Source organism: Rhinopithecus roxellana, chromosome 16 (genome assembly GCF_007565055.1).
Source record: "Rhinopithecus roxellana isolate Shanxi Qingling chromosome 16, ASM756505v1, whole genome shotgun sequence".
NCBI lineage: Eukaryota > Metazoa > Chordata > Mammalia > Primates > Cercopithecidae > Rhinopithecus > Rhinopithecus roxellana.
In genome coordinates, this window is record NC_044564.1 from 54502334 (window position 1) to 54528108 (window position 25775).

The 25775-nt window shown below is 35.9% G+C and overlaps 1 protein-coding gene across 10 annotated transcripts in view; it reads right to left on the reverse strand.

Moving 5' to 3' along the window:
- RFX3 (regulatory factor X3) overlaps positions 1 to 25775 on the reverse strand; it is a 325429-nt gene that overhangs the window by 100669 nt on the left and 198985 nt on the right. For all 10 annotated transcript variants that reach the window (XM_010389306.2, XM_030919590.1, XM_010389299.2 and 7 more), the window contains one exon: positions 13418 to 13676. In XM_010389306.2, coding sequence (XP_010387608.1) covers positions 13418 to 13676 — 259 coding nt within the window. The remainder of the gene's footprint in view (positions 1 to 13417; positions 13677 to 25775) is intronic.

Below are 25775 nucleotides of genomic sequence, written 5' to 3' on the forward strand. Positions count from 1 at the left end.
TCAGTTTCAGTCATATGTATATACGTACATGTATATACATAGTCATATGTTTGTATGTAGATGCGCACTCATGAATATATGTATGTGCATATGAGTGAGTATTGGGCCACAGTGTAAAGGTATTTCTCATTGTAGTTTGTGGCTTTAAAACTTCAATTACCCTGTAATAAGCAGTTGAAACAGTTCCCATCTAGTCAATGAATACTTTCTTCTAAGCATCTCCAGAGTGTTCCTTGAGCTCAGCAGACCTGGCAGATATATACAGAAACACCACCAATCAAGCTAAGGTTCTAGCTATGATACCATTCTTTAAGTTGTATATTCAAACAATATGTAAATACATTCCTTCCACAGCAATGTCAAGAAGTAGCTTAACTGAAGAGATTGAGGATAAGCTGTTCTTTTAATCCTCAATTAAAAAAAAAAAAAAAATCAGAAAGCAAATCTAGCCAGCTTTGTTTTTCACATCCTCTCGAACCAGAAAGTAGTTAGTAAAGACAAAATCTTGTCTAATGTTTTATAAATGTTCAAATAAATGAAATCTTTTCCTTTCTATTCACTGATAATTTTACAACATCTAGAGAAAAAAATTAAGTTGTTATGCTTTCAACCTGAAATTTTGGCAATTTTGTGCCAAAGTTGTAACTTGAAGTTACTCTGAACATTTTCATAAGGGGGAAAAAATGGTTGCATAAGAAACTTGTATAAATTGAATGTGTTCTGAGAACATTTGGCTGATGCTGGGATGTTGGGTTGAAATCAAGATTGTCTTTTTGGACTTCTTTGATTATTCTGTGGAGCCTAGATTCCCCCACCCTCACTAGAAGCCTATGAGTCTATGATGATAAAACTAATTTCTGAGACATCAAGTACAAAAGCAGTTGGGAGTTGGAATTACCCCTCAGAAATTTGCTGGGTTACAATTAAATACAGGATTTAAACTCCATCTTATATTTTCAAATGGTTCCTGCCTTTTGCAGTTTATTCTGAGTACTAAGAACACTTTCACTTTGTAGTTAGTCTCCGTAATCACTAAAACAGGCTTTCTTAAAGTGTGGTCTTGGACCAGTATTTTCAGTATCCCCCAGGCACTTGTTGGAAATGCAAATTATGGGGTCCTTGCCCACACTGACTGAATCGAAAGTCATTGGGGTGAGATATAGTGATGTGTTTTATCAGTGCTCCAGAGGATGCACACTCAAGTCTGAAAACAGGTGCACTGAGACATGATCTTTTTTTTTTTTTCATTGCCAGAGTCAGACAGCAATGACTACTTAAGGGAATATAAGTAGGTTGGTAATAGGCATTCCCACAATGGTGCCAGTTAACTCTAGTTAAAGGGTGATTCTGCAATCTTAAGTATTATTTGCATTCATGCCTCTTTCACTCTCTTGCTATCCAATCCTACCCAATCTTTAGGCAATTTTGAACTTATATAAGCAATATTATCAGAAGGTAAGCACAATTTTGATAAAACTAAAATTAATCAATTGATAACGTATTAACATTTGTGATTTAAAAAATAATGTGGCAAGAAAGTAGTTGAAACTAACCCTAAAAAGAAGTCTGGAGGCTATCTGTGTATTTCTATTTTTGCCTTGCAGGATTAGGTACCTTTCAGTGCACGAACTAGCTCCATTAGCCCATACTGTAAGTCTTCAAATTCATAGAAGCACAGTGCCTGGTCAACAGTAATACCTCAATAAATGTTTGAGAAAGTCAGTGACTAAAAAGAAAAACCCAGATTCTCAATACATAAATACAAATACAAACATCAACTTCCATTCCAAAATACTGAACAATAAGAATGGCTCTAAAAATTTCTACTAAATTTAATCCCAACTTTCACTGTTTAAACTTTCAACAGTCTAATAAATGAGGACTTTATCTGAAACCTAGGATCAGGGTTTAATGTGAACTGTGACACCTCACAGACAATATTAATACTGGGCACATAAAGGATTTGCTTTATCTACATGCATTTGGGGAATATGACCAAATAGATATAATGTATAATCATTAAGAGCTTGTCCAAAATTTTAAAAAATAACAAATGACTTTTTTTTTTTAAAATAGATAATATATTCACATGCCTCCCACCTTTTATTCTTCATGTATCCTTCCTAAAGATATCTTTAGGATTGGCTGGGCGTGGTGGCTTACGCCTGTAATCCCAGCACTTTGGGAAGGCGAGGCAGGCGGATCACTTGAGGCCAGGAATTTGAGACCAGCCTGGCCAAAACAGGGAAACCCCGTCTCTACCAAAAAATACAAAAATTAGCCAGGTGTGGTGGTGCGTGCCTGTAATCCCAACTACTTGGGAGGATGAGGCAGGAGAATCACTTGAACCTGGGAGTCAGAGGTTGCAGTAAGCCGAGATCAAACCACTGCGCTCCAGCCTAGGTGACACAGCAAGACCTTGTCCCACCACCCCTCCACAAAAAAAAAAAATTAGGATATCTTATATAAGCACATAGCAATACGTGTTTCTATTTACACACACACACTACTCTTTGCTTTGTCATCCAACAATATGATTTGGAGATTTTTTTCATATAAATGTGTATATACGTGTGTGTGTGCATATATATACACACACACACATATACTGCCTATACACACACATATAAGCATGCTACATAGCATATATATATACACATACACACACACATATATACTGCCTCATTATCTAGGGGCTATATGTAATTCCACTTGAGATAAAAGTACTAACATTTATTTACATATTTCCCTGCTAATGGATAAGGCGGTTTCCAATCTTTTTCTTTTTTGAGACAGAATCTCTGTCGCCCAGGCTGGAGTGCAATGGCACGATCTTGGCCCACTGCAACCTCTGCCTCCTGGGTTCAAGTGATTCTCCTGCCTCAGCCTCCCAAGTAGCTGGGATTACAAGTGCCTGCCACCAAACCCAGGTAATTTTTGTATTTTTAGTAGAGATGGGTTTCACCATGTTAGTCAGGCTGGTCTCGAACTGCTGACCTCAGGTGATCCACCCACCTCAGGCTCCCAAAGTGCTGGGATTGCACACGTGAAACACCGTGCCCAACCCCAATCTTCTTTTATTGCAAATAAGTCTACCACAAATATAGCTTTTATATAGCATTTCATATACATAAGAGTATTATCAGTATGACAAATTCCTGGAAGCACACTCACTGAGTCAAAGGATATGTGTATTTTTTTTTTTTTTTGAGACGGAGTCTCGCTCTGTTGCCCAGGCTGGAGTGCAGTGGCCGGATCTCAGCTCACTGCAAGCTCCGCCTCCCAGGTTTATGCCATTCTCCTGCCTCAGCCTCCCGAGTAGCTGGGACTACAGGCGCCCGCCACCTCGCCCAGCTAGTTTTTTGTATTTTTTAGTAGATACGGGGTTTCACCATGTTAGCCAGGATGGTCTCGATCTCCTGACCTCGTGATCCGCCCGTCTCGGCCTCCCAAAGTGCTGGGATTACAGGCTTGAGCCACCGCGCCCGGCCGGATATGTGTATTTTTAATTTTGATAAAAAACTTCCACATTGCTCTCCAATTTTGTGCCAGTTTAGATTCCCATCAATCATGACTGAGAGTACCTGTTTCCTTACACAATTAGCAAGGCTTACCAACCTCTTCTGCATTGCTTGTATGGGATGAAAGGTGGTATTTCTTTGTAGTTTATTTTTCACTTCCTTTTCATTGGACTGCCTGTTCTTGTATTTGCTCCGTTTTCGTTATTTTTTTCTGATGGATTTGTAAGAGTGGTCTATATATTTAAAAAATTAGTCCTTTGAGTATAATACCTCAAAACTTTATGCCAGTTTGTTGTTTCACCATTGCCTTTGTTTACTGTGGTTTTCTCAGCAGAATGTTTTCACCATTATATAACTGAGTTTATCAATATTTTCCTTATAGCTTCTGGATTTTATATTATGCTTCCCACTCTAATAATAAAACACATTTTTCTATCCAAGTGAAATTAATTTTGATATAAAGACTAATATATGAACCAATCTAATTTTCTTTTATAAAATACTCAGTTGTTTCAAATATCATTTATTTATAATCCATGACTTCTCAACTCACAGGCAATGCCTCCTTTATTATATACAATATTCCTGCACGCATTTGGCCTACTTGGTCTCTCATCTTTCATTTACCAGTCTATTCATGTGCCTAGACAATTGTTTTAATTATTATAATTTTATATATATTGTAATATCTGATAGGTTGTTTCCCTCTACCCCATCCCTCGTTACTTTTATTTTTACAAAATTTTCTATACAATTCTTGCAAGTTTATTTACATGAACAGCCTTTCTTATCAAAAAATCTATTGGCATTATGACTGAGATTATGTTGAAACATTTTATGTTAACTTAGGGAGAATAAATGTTTAATACTGAAATTTCTTATCCAAGAATATGGCATGCCTTTCCAGTTATTCAAGTTTCCCTTTGTGTCCCTGGGGAACTTTAGGTATTTCTTATTCAGGAACTGGATCTTGCACACTTATTATTAGTTTGTTGCCAGGTATTTTTTGTTTTTATTATGAGATCTTTGTTTCTATTATATTTTCTAACTATCTAGAAAAGCTATTGATTTCTTTGTGTATTAATTTTGTGGCCGGGCGCGGTGGTTCAGGGCTGTAATTCCAGCACTTTGGGAGGCCGAGGCAGGCGGATCACTTGAGGTCAGGAGTTTAAGACCAACCCAGCCAACATGATGAAACCCTGTCTCCATTAAAAATACAAAAGATTAGCTGGGTTTGGTGGCGGGTGCCTGTAATTCCAGTTACTAGGGAGGCTGAGGCAGGAGAATCACTTGAATCCAGGAGGTGGAGGTTGCAGTGAGCTGAGATTGTGCCACTGCACTCCAGCCTGGGTGACAGAGTGACATTCTCTCTCGAAAGAAAAAAAAATTGTACTGCCACCTTACTAAAATGTCTTATTAGTTGTTATAGTTTTTAATTTCGTTCTCTATGATTTTTATCAAGTACACAATCATATCATCTGCAAGTTCTGACCTCTTTACCTCCCTTTGATTTTTACATTTCCTTTCTTTTGCCTAACTGCATCTTTCCTGTAATTTTAAAAGCACAATTAAACATCACATCTTGGCTGGGCGCGGTGGCTCAAGCCTGTAATCCCAGCACTTTGGGAGGCCGAGACGGGCGGATCACGAGGTCAGGAGATCGAGACCATCCTGGCTAATACGGTGAAACCCTGTCTCTACTTAAAAATACAAAAAACTAGCCGGGCGACGAGGCGGGTGCCTGTAGTCCCAGCTACTCAGGAGGCTGAGGCAGGAGAATGGCGTAAACCCGGGAGGCGGAGCTTGCAGTGAGCTGAGATCCAGCCACTGCACTCCAGCCTGGGTGGCAGAGCAAGACTCCGTCTCAAAAAAAAAAGAAAAAAAAAACATCACATCTTCCTTTCTTATGAGACATGAAAAAGTCACTCAAACTTACACTTAGTAAATTTGAAGTGTATATGTAAAATTATTTCTAAGTCTGTAGATTACAAAACTCCTATGTCATGGAATTTACTAATACCAATAGTTACAATCAAATGCCGTAACTAGAGTTTAAAGGAAACCAGATAATTCTGTGGCCAATAAACACAACAACTGGAGTTATGTGTACTGAGAAAGTGCTAACCAAATCACACACTTTGGGGGATGAACTAATATGCACAGGACATGGAGAAATTCTCTCTCAGAGAACTGACAATTGGTCATAGGCACTGTGTCGTATTTTTCCCCTTTAAATTAAACACATGGACCAGTGGAAGAGGCAGTATTGAAACTTTTTTAGTCTAATATTGACTTACATGTCACTCATAGACTATGATGTATTAATATTTTAATCTGCACCAATGCATTTCATATTTTATCTGGATTATCTAATCTTTATAAGTGAAGCATTAAGTTGATGGAGCTTTTTTCTTTAAAAATTATGTTAGTTTCAAACTAGTAACAACATAAAACTTGACTTGTAGACCTAAGGAAGGATCAAGCAAAAGATATATAAGAGGATGCCTGAGATATAGGTTACTTTAATATTTATAAGTACAATTTTTGAGCATCATTAAACTTTGCTTATCTAGATCTTGTATGACAAAGAACCTAGCTTTTTCTGGCATGCTACCCATACACCTGTGTTCTGAAATGCTGTTTCAAATATGAAGTAGCTAAAAAATAAAATAATTCATTATATTTGGCTTTAAAGTTCAGAGGAATTCACTGGCTATGCTCAGGAAAGAATGAAGGACCCTGTCATTCTCTTTGTCTTAACCTGCTAGTTTATCAAGATTTCTAGGAGTGGAATGTCTTATAGCTTTAATGGTAAAATTACTGCTTCTAGATCTTATCAGCTTCGAGGCTGGAGCAGTGTGGAACTGACTGACAGCTGAATGGAATACAGATGAAGTGATGGAGACTACAAGTCATTCAAAGCCCCATTTTATTAAATGCTTTAAAAATGAGGCCCAGATCCTTCAGTCAATTTATGGTTTAGTGTAGGAAGCAGACGGTTCATGGTACTCTGTCTGAGGAGTTTCATTTGAGGGACTGAGTTGGCCTAGGGAAAAAGGGACACAGAAAACAGAAAAAGCTAAGATCATAATGGTGATACATGTTTCTGCCAAAATAAGTGGATAGAGTTTTTAAAAAAAATATGAGGCTAACTGTAAAACTTAGTAAATTATTTTAAATAGAAATTACTGTTTTTCACATAAAATAAGAACTGTGGTTTATGCATAATTTATGCATACTTCTAACTTAAAATTTCTTCTAAGCGTATCTTCATATATGATAATTAAACAGAAGTGTTCATCTCATGTGACTATATTGCTTTTCTGTCTCAATGTAGTCATAACCAATAATCTAATATTATTTCAACATTTTTTCCTCTGGTAAGATAGATGGGCAATTCAGCTCCTTCCAATATAATCATTTCCCTTAAATATAAGGAAGTCCTTCATATACTAACAAGAAACAGAAAGTCTCCAAGACATAAGATGTGGCATTTTTCTTACCATTTGTGTAAAAAAAAAGAAAAAGAGAGGGAGTGAAAAAATATATATTCTGCTTGTATATCCTGCTAGAATATTGCTAGAATAATACTTTAAAAACTTGGTGGCAGGGCATGGTGGCTCATGCCTGTAATCCCAGCATTTTGGGAGGTTGGGGTGGGCAGATCACCTGAAGTCAGGAGTTTGAGACCAGCCTGGCCAACATGGTGAAACACTGTCTCTATTAAAAATACAAAAAATTAGCCAAGCATGGTGGTGGACACCTGTAATCCCAGCTCCAAGGGAGGCTGAGGCGGGAGAATCTCTTGAACACGGGAGGCGGAGGTTGCAGTGAGCAGAGATCACGCTACTCAACTCCAGCCTGGGTGACAGAGCGAGACTCTGTCTCAAAATAATAATAATAATAATAATTATAACAATGATAATAATAATTTTAAAAAAGGATAAGAGAGAACTTGGTAATACTGGTTGCCTCTAAGGATGAGAACTGGGAAACAGGTGAGAGAGACTCATGCACTTTCTTATATCTTTTGAATGTGCAACTTAAGAATGTATAACTAATTCATATAAATAAATTAAAATTTTAAAATCAAACACATGGCCATTGGTAACACAGAAGCAAAAGAATAAGAAGGTAAAATTATTTTGGAGTGCTAAACATATTTATCCTCTTAGAAAAAGCATTCCCTTACACCAAATTCATAAACATGCCAAGCCAAGAATAAATAAATAAAAGCACTCACAATTCTTAAATGAATTAACTTTCTATTAATTATATAAACTAGGCCAAACTTTTACTTATATAGCAGCAGATGGACTTTCAAATTATCCTCCAAATAATTAAATAAACTATAATATTTTACATTAATCAAAAGAGGTGGAAACATGAACAATATTAATTTCAACATATTTTTCTTGTGCCTCTTGGTGGGATCTAATTTTAGCAACATCCCATTAACATATATAAATACTAAATGTATATACATAAAGGTGTAAAAATTAACTTTCATATCACAGTCTCAAAAATGATTAATGTAATCTTACTTAAGTATTAAGAATTAAAAAAACCCCATACATAACCATCTAATTATAAGAATAAAAATATTATTTTATGTAAGAGTGAGTAAATAAGGCTTTTTAAAGCAAGTTGGTAATTACTGCATACTCTGGTATAAGATAAATTATGCTGTGATGAGCACCAAAAAAATCACTAACTACATTCACAAACTTTTAATCTTCGAGTGAAAAGTATATTCAGTTCCAAAACTATAAAATTCTATAAATGATGTGATTATATAGAAAAATAATCATGAAAAATACATTAGAACATCAAATGAATGAAAACAGAGGGAAATATTATGCTGATATAGTTAGAAGACAGATGTATAATGAGTTCAGATTTATGACTGTAGCCAATTCTTCTACCTTAACGTCCATGTGTTACTGAAATAGTAGCAATAAACAGATCCCTAACATATTCAGGTCACAACTTAGCTGAACCCATATCCAGTAATAATTCAATAAAAATGTTATAAAATCTTTCTGAAAAATGCTATTTAATATTATCCACAGGAAATGCCTTTTAAATGTACGTGTATATATTTACATAAGTAAAAGCATGGATGTATATATCTATATACATAATTATACACACATGGACCATATAAAAGGAAACAGTAAATCAAAGGATAAGTAGTATTTTGACTAAATTTGAATATTAGTAGTTGACATAATATATTCATCATATAAAATTTGTTACCAAATTAACAAATGCTGACTTTTTAAACTTTTATTTTAAGTTCAGGGGTACTTGTCCAGGATGGGCAGGTTTGTTATACAAATAAATGTGTGTCATGGGGATTTATTGTAACAATTATTTCATCACCTAGGTGTGAAGCCTATTATCCATTAGTTATTTTTCCTGATCCTCTCCCTCCTCCCACCCTCTATCCTCCTCTAAGGCCCAGTGTGTGTTGTTCCCCTCTATGTGTCCATGTATTCTCATCATTTAGCTTCCACTTGTGACAACATGCAGTATTTGGCTTTCTGTTCCTGCATTAGTTTGCTAAGGATAATGGCCTCCAGCTCCAACCATGTCCCTGTAAAGGACATGATCTCATTCTTTGTTATGGCTGCTTAGTATTCCATGGTGTATATGTACCATATTTTCTTTATCCAGTCTATCACTGATGGGCATTTGGGTTGATTCTATGTCTTTGCTATTGTGAATAGTGATGCAATAAACATATGCATGCATATGTCTTTATAACAGAATAATTTCTATTACTTTGGGTGTATACCCAGTAATGGGATTGATGGGTCAGATGGGAGTTCTGACTTTAGGCCTTTGAAGAATCGCGACACTGTCTTCCACAATGTTTGAAGTACTTTATACTGCAACCAGAAGTGTATAAGCATTCCGTTTTCTCCACGACCTCACCAGAAAAATGCTGAGATTTCTAAGTACCTTGAAAACTGAAAAACTGTACAATGCATAAGCCAAATATTAAGACATCTTTATGCAATTTTTTTCATTTAAAGTTATAAGAATAAATCATATGCTCAAATAAAATTTTTCTGTTAATGACTCAGAGATTCTTCCAGTATGAGAAAGATGGTGTTAGGTTTTATGTTGAATATTAGACTAAGTAAGAACAGTGCTAATCATTTTTCTTAGTAGTGGCTTCAATATCAAATCAATTCACTTTTTTTCATTAATATAGCTCAAGAAATTGATCTGCACATTAGGATAAACTTTTCGTTGTGGTAAGAAATTATTCCTTAAAATTTTAAATAAAAGTGTTTTTGTATAGGTACAGGTAAATGTAAGAGAGGGTGTCAAGGCAATTATTCTAAGAACTGGAGCAGAAAACTTGGCCACAGGAACTGGGCCAACTGTTTGGTTTGTGCTATTCCCAAGTACCCAAACACAGCTAGTTTTACATCAACTGAGTTAACTGACTATGTATTACACTTACTGATAGTCCCCTAAGGAGTGACCCAAAGGACTATTTCTCAGTCAAGAATTTCGGCCACAGTATAGGCTACTATTGCACAGTAAGTTGCATCAGTCATTCTACAGGTTATATATTGAACACTAAAGAACAGTAAGGAAAACTGAACTTATATGGTACAGATGGGCTCAATGTTTGGAAATAAATGGCTTGAGTCTTGACCAACAAATCTTTAAAGACTGTGTTCATATACAATCTTTTGTATGATTCTACAGTAAATGAAAAATATACATAAACTCAATTAAATCCCATTTAATGACATGGCATCTCCTAAAACAAAAACAAACAAAAAAAAAAAACTTGATTTTTAGGAGTGAAAACAACCAAAAATCTATGGTTAGTATTTCTAACATTTGGCAAGAGGCAGATGATACGAAATCTTAAATAGGTTTCACGGGACTTCAACTTTGTTAATTTTACTACAGTAACAGATGTGCAACTGTAAACTGAGAATCACAACCTCACTGTGATTCAAGCAGATCTTCAGTACAATTGAGAAGGGGATTTAAATCAAATATACTTTTCAATAATCAACTCAAGGTAATACAAAAACACTAACAGAAGTATATTTAGACAAGTACCGCACTATCAATCAATATGGGCTTTGGTGAGATCACTGTGATTTTTCCTTGCAAAAGTTACCTTTTTTTTTTTTTTTAACTTTTGTATTCCTTTTGTTAAAAAGGAAAATTTTCTTATAAAAAAGAAAGCAAAACCAAAAAAAGGAAAAAAATCACCTCAGAAGTTTTATCCTTAACAACCTCAAATATGAATATTTTTAGTATAAAATTAATATATACAATTGATACTATAAATTGGTGTTTTGTAAAAGTTTTCAACTATTCCCAGTTTTTATAATTCAGTTACTTTATCTGTTTAATTTACCAGTTAGTATAATAAAAATCACACATCAAATTTGTATAATGGATAACTTAAGGAGTAATGCCACCTTTCATACCTACATACCTACATAGAAAGTGTATCCCTTATAAAAAAAAAATAGAGGAAGAAGAATCAAACTATAAAGGTTAGCAATGCAACTGTATTTACATGAGCTGGATTAAACAATTTGGTTAATTTAGTGAGAGAGCAAGTAAATTTAGTAAACCCACATCCAGTTGATGCAGATGTTAAACAGGTATCAGAATCAGCATGAAGGCCAAGTAGGAACACCTAGAGGAGGTAAGGTAGGAAAGGAATGGGGTTTCAAAGGATGATATGTTAGAATAAGAGAGGGTGGATGAAATGAAAGTGGGAAAGGCAAATTTTGCCCCGTTTTTCAGTTTTCCTAAGGCCTTGATAAGTGGTATTTTCCTTTCACTGAAAATAATTTTCTAGGTGGCCTATAGGAGGAGTGCTATATACTACTGCCACCTTTTTCTATCTCTTTTCTTTTTATGTTGAAGATATAGTTATTTTTACATCTAGAATATTTTATAATTCCTTTGTAAATCTAATGGTTCTAAAGTAGGAGGAAATTATGAAATCATTTAGTCTAACCAACGCCTTATTTTATTGATAGGGGAACTGAGATCCAGAAAAGCTATGGTTTATTAGTAGCAATTCCCTTGCTTCTAATCTACATATATATACTGGTGTGACTAAAAGGTTTAAAATACTGTATTTAATATTATTAAAAGCAAGAGACAATAAATACACATAAGAAATGCTTCAAAATTACAAAGAAAAAAATTACAAAAAGGAACTCTCCGCTCAGAAGAGCTAGTCATCTGTTCTGATGTTAGTAACAAATAGTGAATTAAAATCAAGAGTTTTTAAAAAATGAATTAGGGAAAAGGCACTGAATGATGAAAGTAGGAACACAAGAAATTACTACAAATACACAAAGGATATACAAAGTACTTACCAAGCACATATAATATCCTGGAGAAAATCCATAAAATGAGAAATATAAAGTTTCTCATATTACTATTTTCTCCCCAATTTATTTCTATCTCTATTTCATTGCAAGAACAAACTATACGATGAGATGATAAAATGGGATACATCTCCTTAATTCAAATCCCCAGCACCCTTTTATATGTAACACCTAGAAAATCTATTCCATTGCTGCTTTAGCTATGTGGTTCTAAATGACCATTCTCATATGCTTAGTTGAGGTGAAAAACAGAAGTTCAGGCTAGAGTTTGATGATATCAAATTCTGCAAAACTTTCTATGACTATTTATTTCTATTACATCATTTCAGTACATTAAAATACATTGTGTTGGCCGGACTCAGTGGCTCACATGCTTGTAATCCCAGCACTTTGGGAGGCTGAAGAGGGTGGGTCACCTAAGGTCAGGAGTTCGAGACCAGCCCGGCCAACATGGTGAAATTCCATCTCTACTAAATAAAATACAAAAATTAGCTGGGCATGGTGGCATATACCTGTAGTTCCAGCTACTTGGGAGGCTGAGGCAGGAGAATCACTTGAACCCAGAAGGAAGGGGTTGCAATGAGCTGAGATTGCACTACTGCCACTCCAGCCTGGGCCACAGAGTGAAACTTCATTTGAAAAAAAAAAAAAAAAAAAAAGCCCACAAACAAACAATAACCCAATGTGTTAAAATAAACATATCTATTAAATTTAACTTAAATATGTATGATCCTAAGACTAAGATACTATTCACTCATATCTATGATCAGAGCCAACACAAATATTTTTCATCTGAATCACCTATACTAATGCTTCCTAAAGTATCTCTCTGGTGGAATGCAACACGAATTTACACATGACACGTGGGTAAATATTTTTAATTTTACTATTTAAACACTGATTTCAATATGTATTAGGAAAAAATTACACACGATTTTCTATTTTAAAGGTGAGTCAACTTAGAAAACATATTAAGTTAGTAATAATACAGTTGGCATGAGAATATGGCAAAATTTACATATTTAAGGTTTGGGAAATGCTGGCTTACATAATGTAACTTCTCTGGGGATGAGCTAGCATAAATATTATTGTTGAAAGATGTGAAAATTCCAAGCTAAATTATATTTTATTCTCTGTATTACTGCCTGGCTTTTATCTCATAAAGTACGCATAATACGAAAGTGAGTTCTTTCTATATAAATTTAAGATATTTTACTGACGGAAGACAGCTTACTAAAACCAGCAGTTCAATGAGCAAAACTCACCTTTCTAATTTGCCAGTAAAATTAAAAACTCTAATTCACCTGATTAGAGGGCATATGTATCAGTAACATTCTGCATAATACTACATATGCTATATTCTGCAAACTATCACAATATTAAAACTATCTAACACATTCGTGCCCCAGTCCCATCTGTGTTGTTCTTTTCCCTCTATAAAAGGAAATGTTCATTAGAGACTATTAAAAGCTAAATTAAACTACCAAAAACTCAAATACTTACTGTCGCTGGGGAGGCCCGAGTTGTGTGTGTCACTGAGTGACCAGAATTCTCCATTGAGTTGCCGATCAGATAGGTTCCTCCAGAGCTGCTGATGAGTTGTCCTCCTGTGACGCCCATCTGAATCCCACCAGTGCCCACCATACTGTGGGATGAGACCACGGTAGTCACCTGGGCGGAACTCCCTTGAGTATCAAAGTAATTCCCTCCAGTGTTTTGGCTGTACATCTGCGTCTCTGTGTAAGGATATGTTGTTGTTCGGCTTTAGAAGAAGAAGGAGAAAAAAGAAATTTACTAGCTTATTTATGTCATCTTATTAATTTTTTTCCTAATATGAATGTAATTGAAACATATTGGTTGGCTTAGCCCTTGGAACATGGCAAGTTTTGCATTTTGTACAAAACTTCATTCCCAGAAACAGTTTGATTTACTTTTCAAATTAAGGGCTCACCCATTTAAATAAGTACCTCAACTAGTTCTGTACTACAGAGATTTTGCCCTCTCCTGGTGCCTACCTCCAGCATATAAATAAGCTCAGGTCTCTTCCCTCCCAGAAATCTTGCTGAACAACTTCAATTGCTTATAAAACATACTACAAATCCCAGTTTTAGAAAAGCTGGAACCTGGAATAAGTAGGAGTAGTGTGAGTAGTTGACTTAGCTCCTACTTTGCTAATATTCAGACTACTTAACACTCCTGGGTGAGTCCCAATAAACCTCCATGACTAAAGGAGCTAGCATGGATCTCTTTCTTACCTCCACAAAGATCTTAAGCAAATAGTTTACTCACCTTGGACCCTAAGTCCCTCCCTCATCTCTCTCTATCCCTTCACACTTAAGCTCCTCCTTTATAAGATGACTATTCCAACTCTTCATGTCCTCACTTTCCACTTTCCATTAGCCTTTCATTAAAACTGTTCATTAAAACTATTCCAACTCTTCATGTCCTCACTTTCCACTTTCCCTTAGCCTTTCATTAAAACTGCTTTTAATAAGGTCACTTGTGCCCACAGCTAAATACCAAGCTAAAAGACTCCTGTCAGTCCTTATCTCTTGTGACCTATCTATAGTAAGACACTGTTGGCCACTCCATGTTACCCTTTCCCTCCCTTTTCTGTTCTGATTAAGCTTATTTGATTCATCTATTTTTATTTTCAATTGACTATAACTTCAATTTTAAGTGGATCTTTTTAACTTTTTTTATTTTAAAATACTAAGTTCTCAAGAAGTTATAAAAGTATATGTAGAACATGTTTTAAACATTCAAATACAAAATAGAAATTCCCAGTTCTTTTGCTATTATCTTCAGTGCTACCTCCTAAAGCTAGCCATTCCTGAGAGTTTGGTGTGTATGTTTTCAGGTATGTCCTATCTTAAGATCTGGATATCTTAACCTCTTTTGTCCCTTAGTTTCTATAGCCCTTCTTTTCCACTTTTTGCTTTTTACCATAACCTCTCAAGAGCCTTTTGGAATCTCCAATTTTTCTACCACATCATCAAATATTAATATTTTTCTGAGTTTTCTATTTTGAGCTCTTATTTTTATCTAGATCAAAGACCTTTACTACATACAGTACTGTATAATCATTTACATGCTCTTAGTAAACAATCTTACGTAAGTTGGTATCACTGCTCTCTTTACTTCCTAGTTATACTTTAAGAATATTAAATCTGGGTTTCTAACAGCCAAGTGGTCATCACTACTCAGAACTCCTATGAAATATGGGAGGTTGTGTAAAATGTAACATATGATGAGATTCCTTTCCTCTCTTGTTCTTTCTTCCACACTTCCGCTTCTCAGTAGAGGGCAGCACCACCATCCTCAGCGTTGGAAATTATTGATTACTCTTCCCTCTGACTGACATGAGTTGCTGAGTCCTGTCAATTTAATCTTCTAAATAATTTTCCAATTCTCTTTTTCCATTATCATACACACTACTTTAATTCATAATGTTCTCTATTATACAGGCTGAGAATACCTTATCAACAATGCTTGAGACCACAAGTGTTTTGGATTTTGGATTTTTTTCAGATTTTGGAATATTTTCATATATAAAATGAGAGATCCTGGGGATAGGACCCATATCTAAATATGAAAGTCACTTATGTTTCATATACATCTTATACACATAGCCTGAAGGTAATTTTATAAAATATTTTAAACAATTTTGTGCATGACACAAAGTTTGTATATATTGAACCATCAGAAACGAAAGATGTCACTCTTATGTTGGTGCTCAAAAACTTTCAAATTTTGGAGCATTTCAGATTTTGGATTTTGCATTAGGGATGATCAACCTGCAATTGCCTTCTAATTGATTTTCCCTTCTCTAATCAGTTGCTCTTGCAATCTATCTCCAACTTTGCTGCCAGGATAATTTTCTATAATGCAAATATAAAAATAAAACTGCTTAAAAACCTTCCTATGATTCTCTCTTGCCTTCAGAAAAAAGCTCAAAACTCTTGTCCATCTTACAAAAATCATCAGGGGGTCGTGACTACATAATCTCGAGACTTGGTATTAGCCATGTTATCAAATGCTCTCTTCACTCGCATCATATTGACCATTTTTCTGGTCCTGCTAAAAAGTGCCATTTTCTCTTGCCTTTCTACTTCACTACATAAGGATTCCTCTGCCTGAAAGGCCTTTTCATTTTTTTCCACCTCCCTTCCTTTGTCCTAATCATCCTTAAACTCCCAACAGAAGCTCCTTATCTCAAAATTATTTTCTGCATCCTTTGCCCTCTATGGCCACTCCTCACAGGGCTGTTATGTTTTATGTTCTGTACTTTCCCAACAAGCTTTGAATTCCTGAAACATAGCTCTCGATGTGTTAATTTCCTCAAGTCTTCCTACTCCCATCAGTACTCTCAACACTTAACACAGTTGCTGGTACACAGCTGGCACACTAAGCAGTCAACAAATAAAAATATTTAAAAGTACAGTAGACATAATAGCCAGTTTCATAAATTTCTGTATCACAAATCTTTTATTTTGTTAAAACATGAGAAATTATGCTAAACTACTCCAAGATTTTTGATTAATTTAAAACAAGTACTTTTAACCCATTATAAATTATACTTGTAATTTACAATATATACTTCAGTAAAATAATAAGAGTGTTCTGAAAATATTCCACACTGGGTAAAGTGCCCTTTCCAGAAAGAGCCACAGCAAATCCAGGTAAAAAGTTTAGTCTGGGGTGATGATAGAAACAAATTCATAGAAAACGTTTTTTTTCTTAAGTGACATAGAAAAATGTCACTTAAAATACACGTACCATTCTTCTCATCACTGCTATATTTCCCAACTGGAAATCTCATTTGTTTCTTTACATGCTTATTTAGTAAAATAAAACAGCCATGTTGGTTTCAAATTTAGATAAAATGAGAAATGAGGTCATTTTAATTTTTGTCTACCAAATATGACAGTGGCCCCACTTAACTATGCTTAAAACAGCACAATCTGATGTTGATATTTAAGTATAGTCAAATAAGCTGTACAAACAGATATAGGACAATAAATACTTTGACAGATGTGGGACATGGTGCCCCCTTTCCTTTTTATCATCTAAGCAGGATGATTCAGGATGCCCCCTACTAGTAAGCAGATTTCTCAAATAAAACATAATAATAGCTAAATATAGCTAATATTTACTGACCATTTACTATGCAACAGGCACTATTCTATGTGCTTTTTAGGTATTAGCTCATTAAATTTTCATAATAACTCCATGAGGTAGGTGTTGTCATATTAATAATTCCTGTTTCACATACAAGGTGAATAACTGAAGTTTGGATTGGTTAAATAACTTAGTCTACAGCACAGAGCTGATGAATCATGGATCTGGAATCTAAACAATCTATATTCTCAACCATTATGTCACAAAAAAGGAACATAACTTTTTACATCTGTCAATGATACATGTCAACAACTACTAAGGAATAGCTTAACAAATGGAATAGGGACCATATGAACTTCCTGTTGCTATTTGAGATTTCCTTACAGCTTACTTTACTGTTTTCTAGCACTACACTATTTTCCATTATTACCCAGAATGAGGCCTATAGACGATGTACTTGCAATTGTAAAGAAGAAGCCATGGAAAAGGCAGGGCCATTTCAGAAGATACTTACCACTTCAGATTGGAATTTTAGATGTTCTGTGATCATGGAAGTTGCTACCCCACCATAAGAAAAACATCCCAAGGGATCACTGCAGCTTTTGGGCCTGTCCTCTTTGTATCATTATACTCAGTAAAGGACAGTAATGCAAATAAATGCATCACAGATATATAAAATCTCTATATAGCCCTCAAAGTCAGTTCATAAGCTAAAAAATGACCAAAGAAGAGGAGAAGGGATAAAGTCACTAAAGAGTATGCCTAATCCATAAACTATCCCCATTACTACATCGTGCGACTGTGGACAAGGCTTGGCTACTCTATAAACACACACTGGGGTAAAGAGTAGCAATTTTTAGGGAGAAAAAGCACACAATTATATTAAGGAATGAAGTGTGATAAACTATCTGAGTTGGGCTTTGACAAAAATACACTTGCAATTGGAAATGGGGGAGACTTTCAAACACTGGGTTGAGTAATACAGGCAGATTATAATATCCTTAGCTGGGCCAGGCACAGTGGCTCATGCCCATAATCCCAGCATGTTGAGAGGCTGAGATGGGTGGATCACCTGAGGTCAGGAGTTTGACACCAGCCTGGCCAACATGGTGAAACCCCATCTTTACTAAAAAAAATACAAGAAATCAGACAGGCATGGTGGCACACACCTGTAATCCCAGCTACTTGGGAAACTGAGGCAGAAGAATCGCTTGAACCTGGGAGATGGAGGTTGTAGTGAGCTGAAGTCACACCACTGCACTCCAGCCTGGGCAACAGAGCGAGACTCCATCTCCAAATTAATAATAATAATAATAATATCCTTAGCCACTGTCCCTTAAAGGTAAGAAGACAAGCATGAACCCACTTGTTGGAGTCCCTGGAGCCAGAGCCAGAGCCAGAAACATGCACAAATAACAGGTAACTCCTAAAGGTTTTTTCCATGTCTAAATACTTTAAACTCCTGAATAAATACTTAAGAATTAATTTTAAAAAGGAAGCACCAACAGCAAAAATAAACAGTTCTTTTTAAGGTACCAGAAATAGACTCTCTAATTCTGATATCTCAGATCAGCTCATCTTTTATATTGTATACTGAATATATTCTTCATAAGAGTTACTGCTTGCACACTATTTTCTCCAGAAATTTCCTAAACATATGTTCAAGAAAACGACTCAATTTTTGGCATATCAGATTGAAAGCAGCTAACTATTTCTGGACTGTACATTCCTGAAATAGATAAATCCCCAAGCAATTCTGTGCACATTTAAAAGATACTGCTATGTTCATTTTGTTTGTTGTGTATTGATTACCATAAACTAAATCATGAAAATAATGTTATATTATTTCTATAGCAGCAGAGAAATCTTTCCATTGTTCTGCATATGTATCCAGTAATGAATGTGAACACATCGATATGTGTATACTTGCTGACAGAAGCTTCTTCATAGCTGACTCTATTATAAGGTTCTATGTAAATGTCAGGACTCTGATTCATTGAATTCAGTAATTTTGTGCCATTTGTTTCCCATCGTGCTAAGGCATCCTTAGCACATACCTTGGCTAAGGATGACCCTGAATATTCCCTACTTACTTATTCACTAGAATGATTATGGCAATTTATCTTAGCCATAACCAATTTTTTCTGTTTTCTTTATCTTCAGGTGTCTTATCCACAATTCCAGATACTCAGTATCTCTCAATTCTGTATTTTGTATTTTACTAAGATTTTGAATATCCTCCAACCAATAAGCTTGTCACTATAAAATCAAGCAATGGCATGAAAGTGATAAATTAAGGAAATAAAGTAGCTTGTAAATCTCATACCATAAATTGTATTATAAAGATGGAATATAGATATGGTGACCATTATCTTACATGGGTACAACATTTTATTGCTTTTAGGCTACTCTGCATACATTCTTTTAACAAATATTTAATAAGCATCTATTCTGGCACCTAGAATAAAAGGAACAACACAGACATGACCTCTACTGTTATTAGGGCTACATAACACAAGGAGAAAGTGGGCAAAAATAAGAAAGAAAATAGGATAATTAGAAGTTTTCCTCATTCCTATGAAAGCAAAAAAATACAATATAAAAGTAGAATAGGCCAGAGGCTTGGTGTCTCACGCCTGTAATCCCAGCACTTTGGGAGGCCGAGGCAGGCGGATCACAAGGTCAGGAGATTGAGACCATCCTGGCTAACATGGTGAGACCCCGTCTCTACTAAAAATACAAAAAACTAGCTGCGTGTGGTGGCGGGCGCCTGTGGTCCCAGCTACTGGGGAGGCTGAACCAGGAGAATGGCGTGAACCCAGGAGGCGGAGCTTGCAGTGAGCCGAGATCGAGCCACTGTACTCCAGCCTAGGTGACAGTGCGAGACTCCGTCTCAAAAAAAAAAAGAAAAAGAAAAAGTAGAATAAATAAGAGAGAGCATACTAGATAGGATAGTCAAGGAAAGTTATCCTTGAAAGCCAGATTTTTTTTTTTAGACTGAAACTAAAAGATGAAAAGGAGTCAGCCCCACGGAAAACAGGAAGAATAATATTTTAGGAAGAGAATACAAAACCTCACAACATAGCACACAACACGGGAAAGATACTGATATTTAGAAAGAAATTAGAAGTCTGAAGTATTTTAGATATAACAAATGAGAAAGCTGTTAGAAAGAAATGAGGCCAAAGTAAGTAAAAACTAAACATGCATGCAGTGTAAACAATTTTCTTAACTGCAGGCCATGATCCAGTAGTGAGTCATGAAATGAATTTTAATAGGTCACAACAGCATTTTAAAAAGAGATTAGACTAGACTAGAAAACATCAGTGCTTATTACACTTAATGAGAATAAGAATCATTTTTAGAAATTTTGTTTCTATCATATACAGAATATACACATAAATGATATGTGTGTGAATGCCCGGGTATGTATGTATGTACTTACCAGAGTATGAAATGTACGCCTAACTTTCTCACAGTGGGTGATAGTTTTAAAAGCTTAAAAGCCACTGTTACAGACTATTGTAAGAAGTTTGGATTCTGATTTGGGCTGGGATAGTGGTAAAGACCTTATGGGTAGGAGGAGGTAGGGCAATGTTCTAGCCAGAGAGACAACCTACAAAGTCCTGAGGCCAGACAGGTAAAAATACACCATGAGAAAATGGAGTTGCAATCAGGGACCATGACTGTGATGGGTCATGTAAGATGATTCTGGAACCTGTGAATTAGATACAACAATAGGAGGTGATCTTATTGGAAGCCGGCTCAGTGAAGTGAGGGCATTATATGTCTGATTGAACTAGACTGAGTTAATAACTAAAGGCAGCCAGAATGAGCCACTTTTTAATATCTTAGAAAAGTTTGAGAGCACAAGAGGTGCATTTGGGAACCAGGGACAAATGATTTTAAGAGACAGGGGGATATATTATCTTCCTTAAATCTACATGAAGTTAATCATACAGGTTAGAAGTTGTTACCCCACTTCTATAGATGGGGAAAGTAAGATGTGAGGAGGTAAGAACACTTGCTCTGAGGATTACACAGAGAGTGAAAAGATGAAGGAAGACTGGAACTCTGGTCTGGCTATCTCCCAGTCCAGTGCTCTTTCTGTTACGCTACCTCTGTTTGAAACGTGTACACACTGCCAAATAAACTGGATTTAAAGAGGAATGGCAAATTAAAATGTTCTTAGAAAACTCACTATATGATTGAGGAAATTAGGCATATGTTTTGGAGCAGGATAAAAACTGGCCCTACACTTTTTTGTTTTGTTTTTATTTCTAAGGACTTGGAGGAGAAAGTAATATTTGGTTTTTGGAGAAATCTAGTAAATATTTTATTTCTTGCTGTAGAATTTTCTTGTTTTTTTCAGAAAATGTCCCATGAATCCACACACTCCTTACCAAAAATAATTGACCAGGAAAACCATTTCAGTCAATATAAAAAACAAACAGTAAAAACAAGGTAGGACGCTCTTTTCTTCTCATTATTTAATTACTTTTTAAATTACTTTCAAGCCCAGTGGTGTGCAGACTCTTTTCCAATTAAATTTATATATTAACTTCAAAGTGTCAAATGGATAAAAGTAGAACATGCTCCAGTTGAAGGGAGACACAGATGATGGAGCAGAGTCTGTTTCTCTCTTTCCTTCCCAGTACAGCCACCTCTGCGCCTCTCCTCCACCGCAGAACTCCAGGGCTCCACAGAACACAGACAACCAGTGATTAATTCATTGATTCCAGGGAACACAGACAACCAATAATTAATTAAGTGATTCTGTCAGTTGATCAACAGATAATTATTGAGTATGTCTCAAGAACCATATTTTGTAACAGATAAAACAGCATATAAAGCATAGCAAAGTCACTACCCACAAAGGATTTAAAATTCTTTAATTCAAAGGAACTACTAATATCCTAAATACTTATTCCACAATTTTAAGCATTGTGACAAAAAGACCTATAGCCTATATCCCTGCCTAGGAATCTAGTCCATTTTTATCATGTTGAAGATTCACTGAAGTAGAGATACTTACCGGAATTTTTGTTTGTTATACAGCGTCTGAACTCTCTATGTTTGTACAGTTTCTTAACTTGTGAATGTTGGTGGAAGACTAATCCCACTTCCAAATATAATAGCTCAGAAAGCCAGGTACTGGCTTTTCCAACCTCCCTTATAAACAAGCTAAAGGAAATCAACTTAGGACTCAAATAACCAGGTGAACTTGCTCTAAATAAGGAGCTAGGGGCACAAAGCAATGGAAATGGTGACACACTGTGAGAGACATGTCAAGTTTACAGTGGCAGTAGGGACAGGATCCAAGATCAGTATGCAGGGGTAGCAATGGCAGACAGCATTCGGGATGGCTGCAGTGGTGTGGTGTCTGTACTGCACTATCTCTGTGTTATGGTTTTGTGCAAGGTCTGCCTGCTGCCTGACATCACTTGTGCCTACCTTTTCCCAGCATGATTCTCCAGACTTCCTGGAAATTCTGTGAGTCACAAATATCTTTCAATAAATTCTTTGTCTTAAATAGGTCAGAGTTGGTTTCTGTTGCTTGAAACCAAGAACCTCTGCCTTAAACAGCTTTAAATTATGGAGTTTTTACATGGACCACCAAAGCCCTGCAAAGAAGTAGCTACATTATTTGGAATCTTCAACAAATTGCATATATATATATATACACACACACACACACATATATGTATATATGTAAAATCTCTGCCTGGCCCACATGCACTACTTATTGACCTATTTAAGTTTCAAAACAGATATTCTCAAGTGCTCCACATCAGACTGAAGGCAGAGGATACACCAGAAAGATGACATGTCTATTTTGTGGAAGACACCAAAAGGAAAACAGTACTTCAGAAAGGAATTCAAGTGACCTGATATTAAACCTCACCTTATTACATAAGAATAAAAAATAATAGGTTAAATATAAAGTGATAAATACTACTGAATATCACTAACAAAACATCTGCTTTCACTTATATTCAAAAGACATACTTATTTCTTCTAACTTCAACTGCCATAACAAAAAGTAAAAAAAGAAAAAGCATTTATTCAGCCACTGCTATACCTACTGGGGAGGAAATGCAAGAATAAATGTTAAAAGTCAGTAATACTTCTTGTAATAATTTACTAAGTTTTCTCCTTCATGTGTCGTATTTTCATTACTATATATGCTGATAATATAGAATATTGGAATCATAACTTTTACCATCCTATGATTATTTTGTAAGGAACTGCACATCTTTACTTAGCATTTAAATTCTTTATTTCTGTAGGGTAGAACAGTGGTTCTCACACTTTTAATGTGCATCAGAATCACCTGGAGTGCCTGTTGCAACACAGAGAGCTAGGTCCCACCCCCAAAGTTCCTAATTCTGTAGAACTGGGGTGGGCACCAAAAGCGGGCATTTCTAACAAGTTCTCAGTTGATGTGAATGCTACTGGTCTGGGGAATACACTTTGAGAACCATTGTACTAGTTGATACTACAATTATGAAATCTGATTTTCACAGGAATGAAAGGGAAAAGGTGTTTTAAAATTTATTCTAGGCCAGGCGCAGTGGCTCATGCCTGTAATCCCAGCACTTTGGGAGGCCAAGGCAGGCAGATCACGAGGTCAGGAGTTCGAGACCACCTTGGCCAATTTGGAGAAACCCCGTTTCTACTAAAAAATACAAAAATTAGCCAGCTGTGGTAGCGTGTGCCTGTAGTCCCAGCTACTCAGGAGGCTGAGGCAGGAGAATCGCTTGAACCCGGGAGACGGAGGTTGCACTGAGCTGAGATGGCACCACTGCACTCCAGCCTGGGTGACACAGTGAGACTCCATCTCAAAAATAAAATAAAATAAATTAATTCTTTTAGCCTACTTGAGTTTTAAAAAAAACCCCAAAGTCTACTGTTATAAAAAGGAATTTTATATTCTGTGGCAGTTGCTCATGATAACATTACCAAAATTTCCAGTGCTATAATGGTTTTTGAAGCATACCAAAAAGATATACATAGTCAGTACATATATGAGTCACTTGCCCTGACAACAGAGGTCAGGGAAATAAATATGGACTTAAATCAATTTTAGCAGAAATGCCATTATAAAAGATTTGATTTGAAGTCACTGATAAAAATTTATAAACAAGAAAAACTGAGTAACCACACACATGTACGTTAAGTCTCAAAAGTTTTTCACAAGTCTCAGAATACAAAATTAATGTGCAAAAATCACAAGCATTCTTATACACCAGTAACAGACAAACAGAGAGCCAAATCAGGAATGAACTTCCATTCACAATTGCTTCAAAGAAAATAAAATACCTAGGAATCCAACTTAAAAGGGATGTAAAGGACCTCTTCAAGGAGAACTACAAACCACTGCTCAGTGAAATAAAAGAGGACACTAACAAATGGAAGAACATACCATGCTCATGGATAGGAAGAATCAATATCGTGAAAATGGCCATACTGCCCAAGGTTATTTATAGATTCAATGCCATCCCCATCAAGCTACCAATGAGTTTCTTCACAGAATGGGAAAAAACTGCTTTAAAGTTCATATGGAACCAAAAAAGAGCCTGCATTGCCAAGACAATCCTAAGTCAAAAGAACAAAGTTGGAGGCATCACGCTACCTGACTTCAAACTATACTACAAGGCTACAGTCACCAAAACAGCATGGTACTGGTACCAAAACAGAGATATAGACCAATGGAACAGAACAGAGTCCTCAGAAATAATACCACACATCTACAGCCATCTGATCTTTGACAAACCTGAGAGAAACAAGAAATGGGGAAAGGATTCCCTATTTAATAAATGGTGCTGGGAAAATTGGCTAGCCATAAGTAGAAAGCTGAAACTGGATCCTTTCCTTGCTCCTTATACAAAAATTAATTCAAGATGGATTAGAGACTTAAATGTTAGACCTAATACCATAAACACCCTAGAAGAAAACCTAGGTAGTACCATTCAGGAGATAGGCATGGGCAAGGACTTCATGTCTAATACACCAAAAGCAACGGCAGCAAAAGCCAAAATTGACAAATGGGATCTCATTAAACTAAAGAGCTTCTGCACAGCAAAAGAAACTACCATCAGAGTGAACAGGCAACCTACAGAATGGGAGAAAATTTTTGCAATCTACTCATCTGACAAAGGGCTAATATCCAGAATCTACAAAGAACTCAAACAAATTTACAAGAAAAAAACAAACAACCCCATCAAAAAGTGGGCAAAGGATATGAACAGACATTTCTCAAAAGAAGACATTCATACAGCCAACAGACACATGAAAAAATGCTCATCATCACTCGCCATCACAGAAATGCAAATCAAAACCACAATGAGATACCATCTCACACCAGTTAGAATGGCAATGATTAAAAAGTCAGGAAACAACAGGTGTTGGAGAGGATGTGGAGAAATAGGAACACTTTTACACTGTTGGTGGGATTGTAAACTAGTTCAACCATTATGGAAAACAGTATGACAATTCCTCAAGGATCTAGAACTAGATGTACCATATGACCCAGCCATCCCACTACTGGGTATATACCCAAAGGATTATAAATCATGCTGCTATAAAGACACATGCACATGTATGTTTATTGTGGCACTATTCACAATAGCAAAGACTTGGAATCAACCCAAATGTCCATCTGTGACAGACTGGATTAAGAAAATGTGGCACATATACACCATGGAATACTATGCAGCCATAAAAAACGATGAGTTTG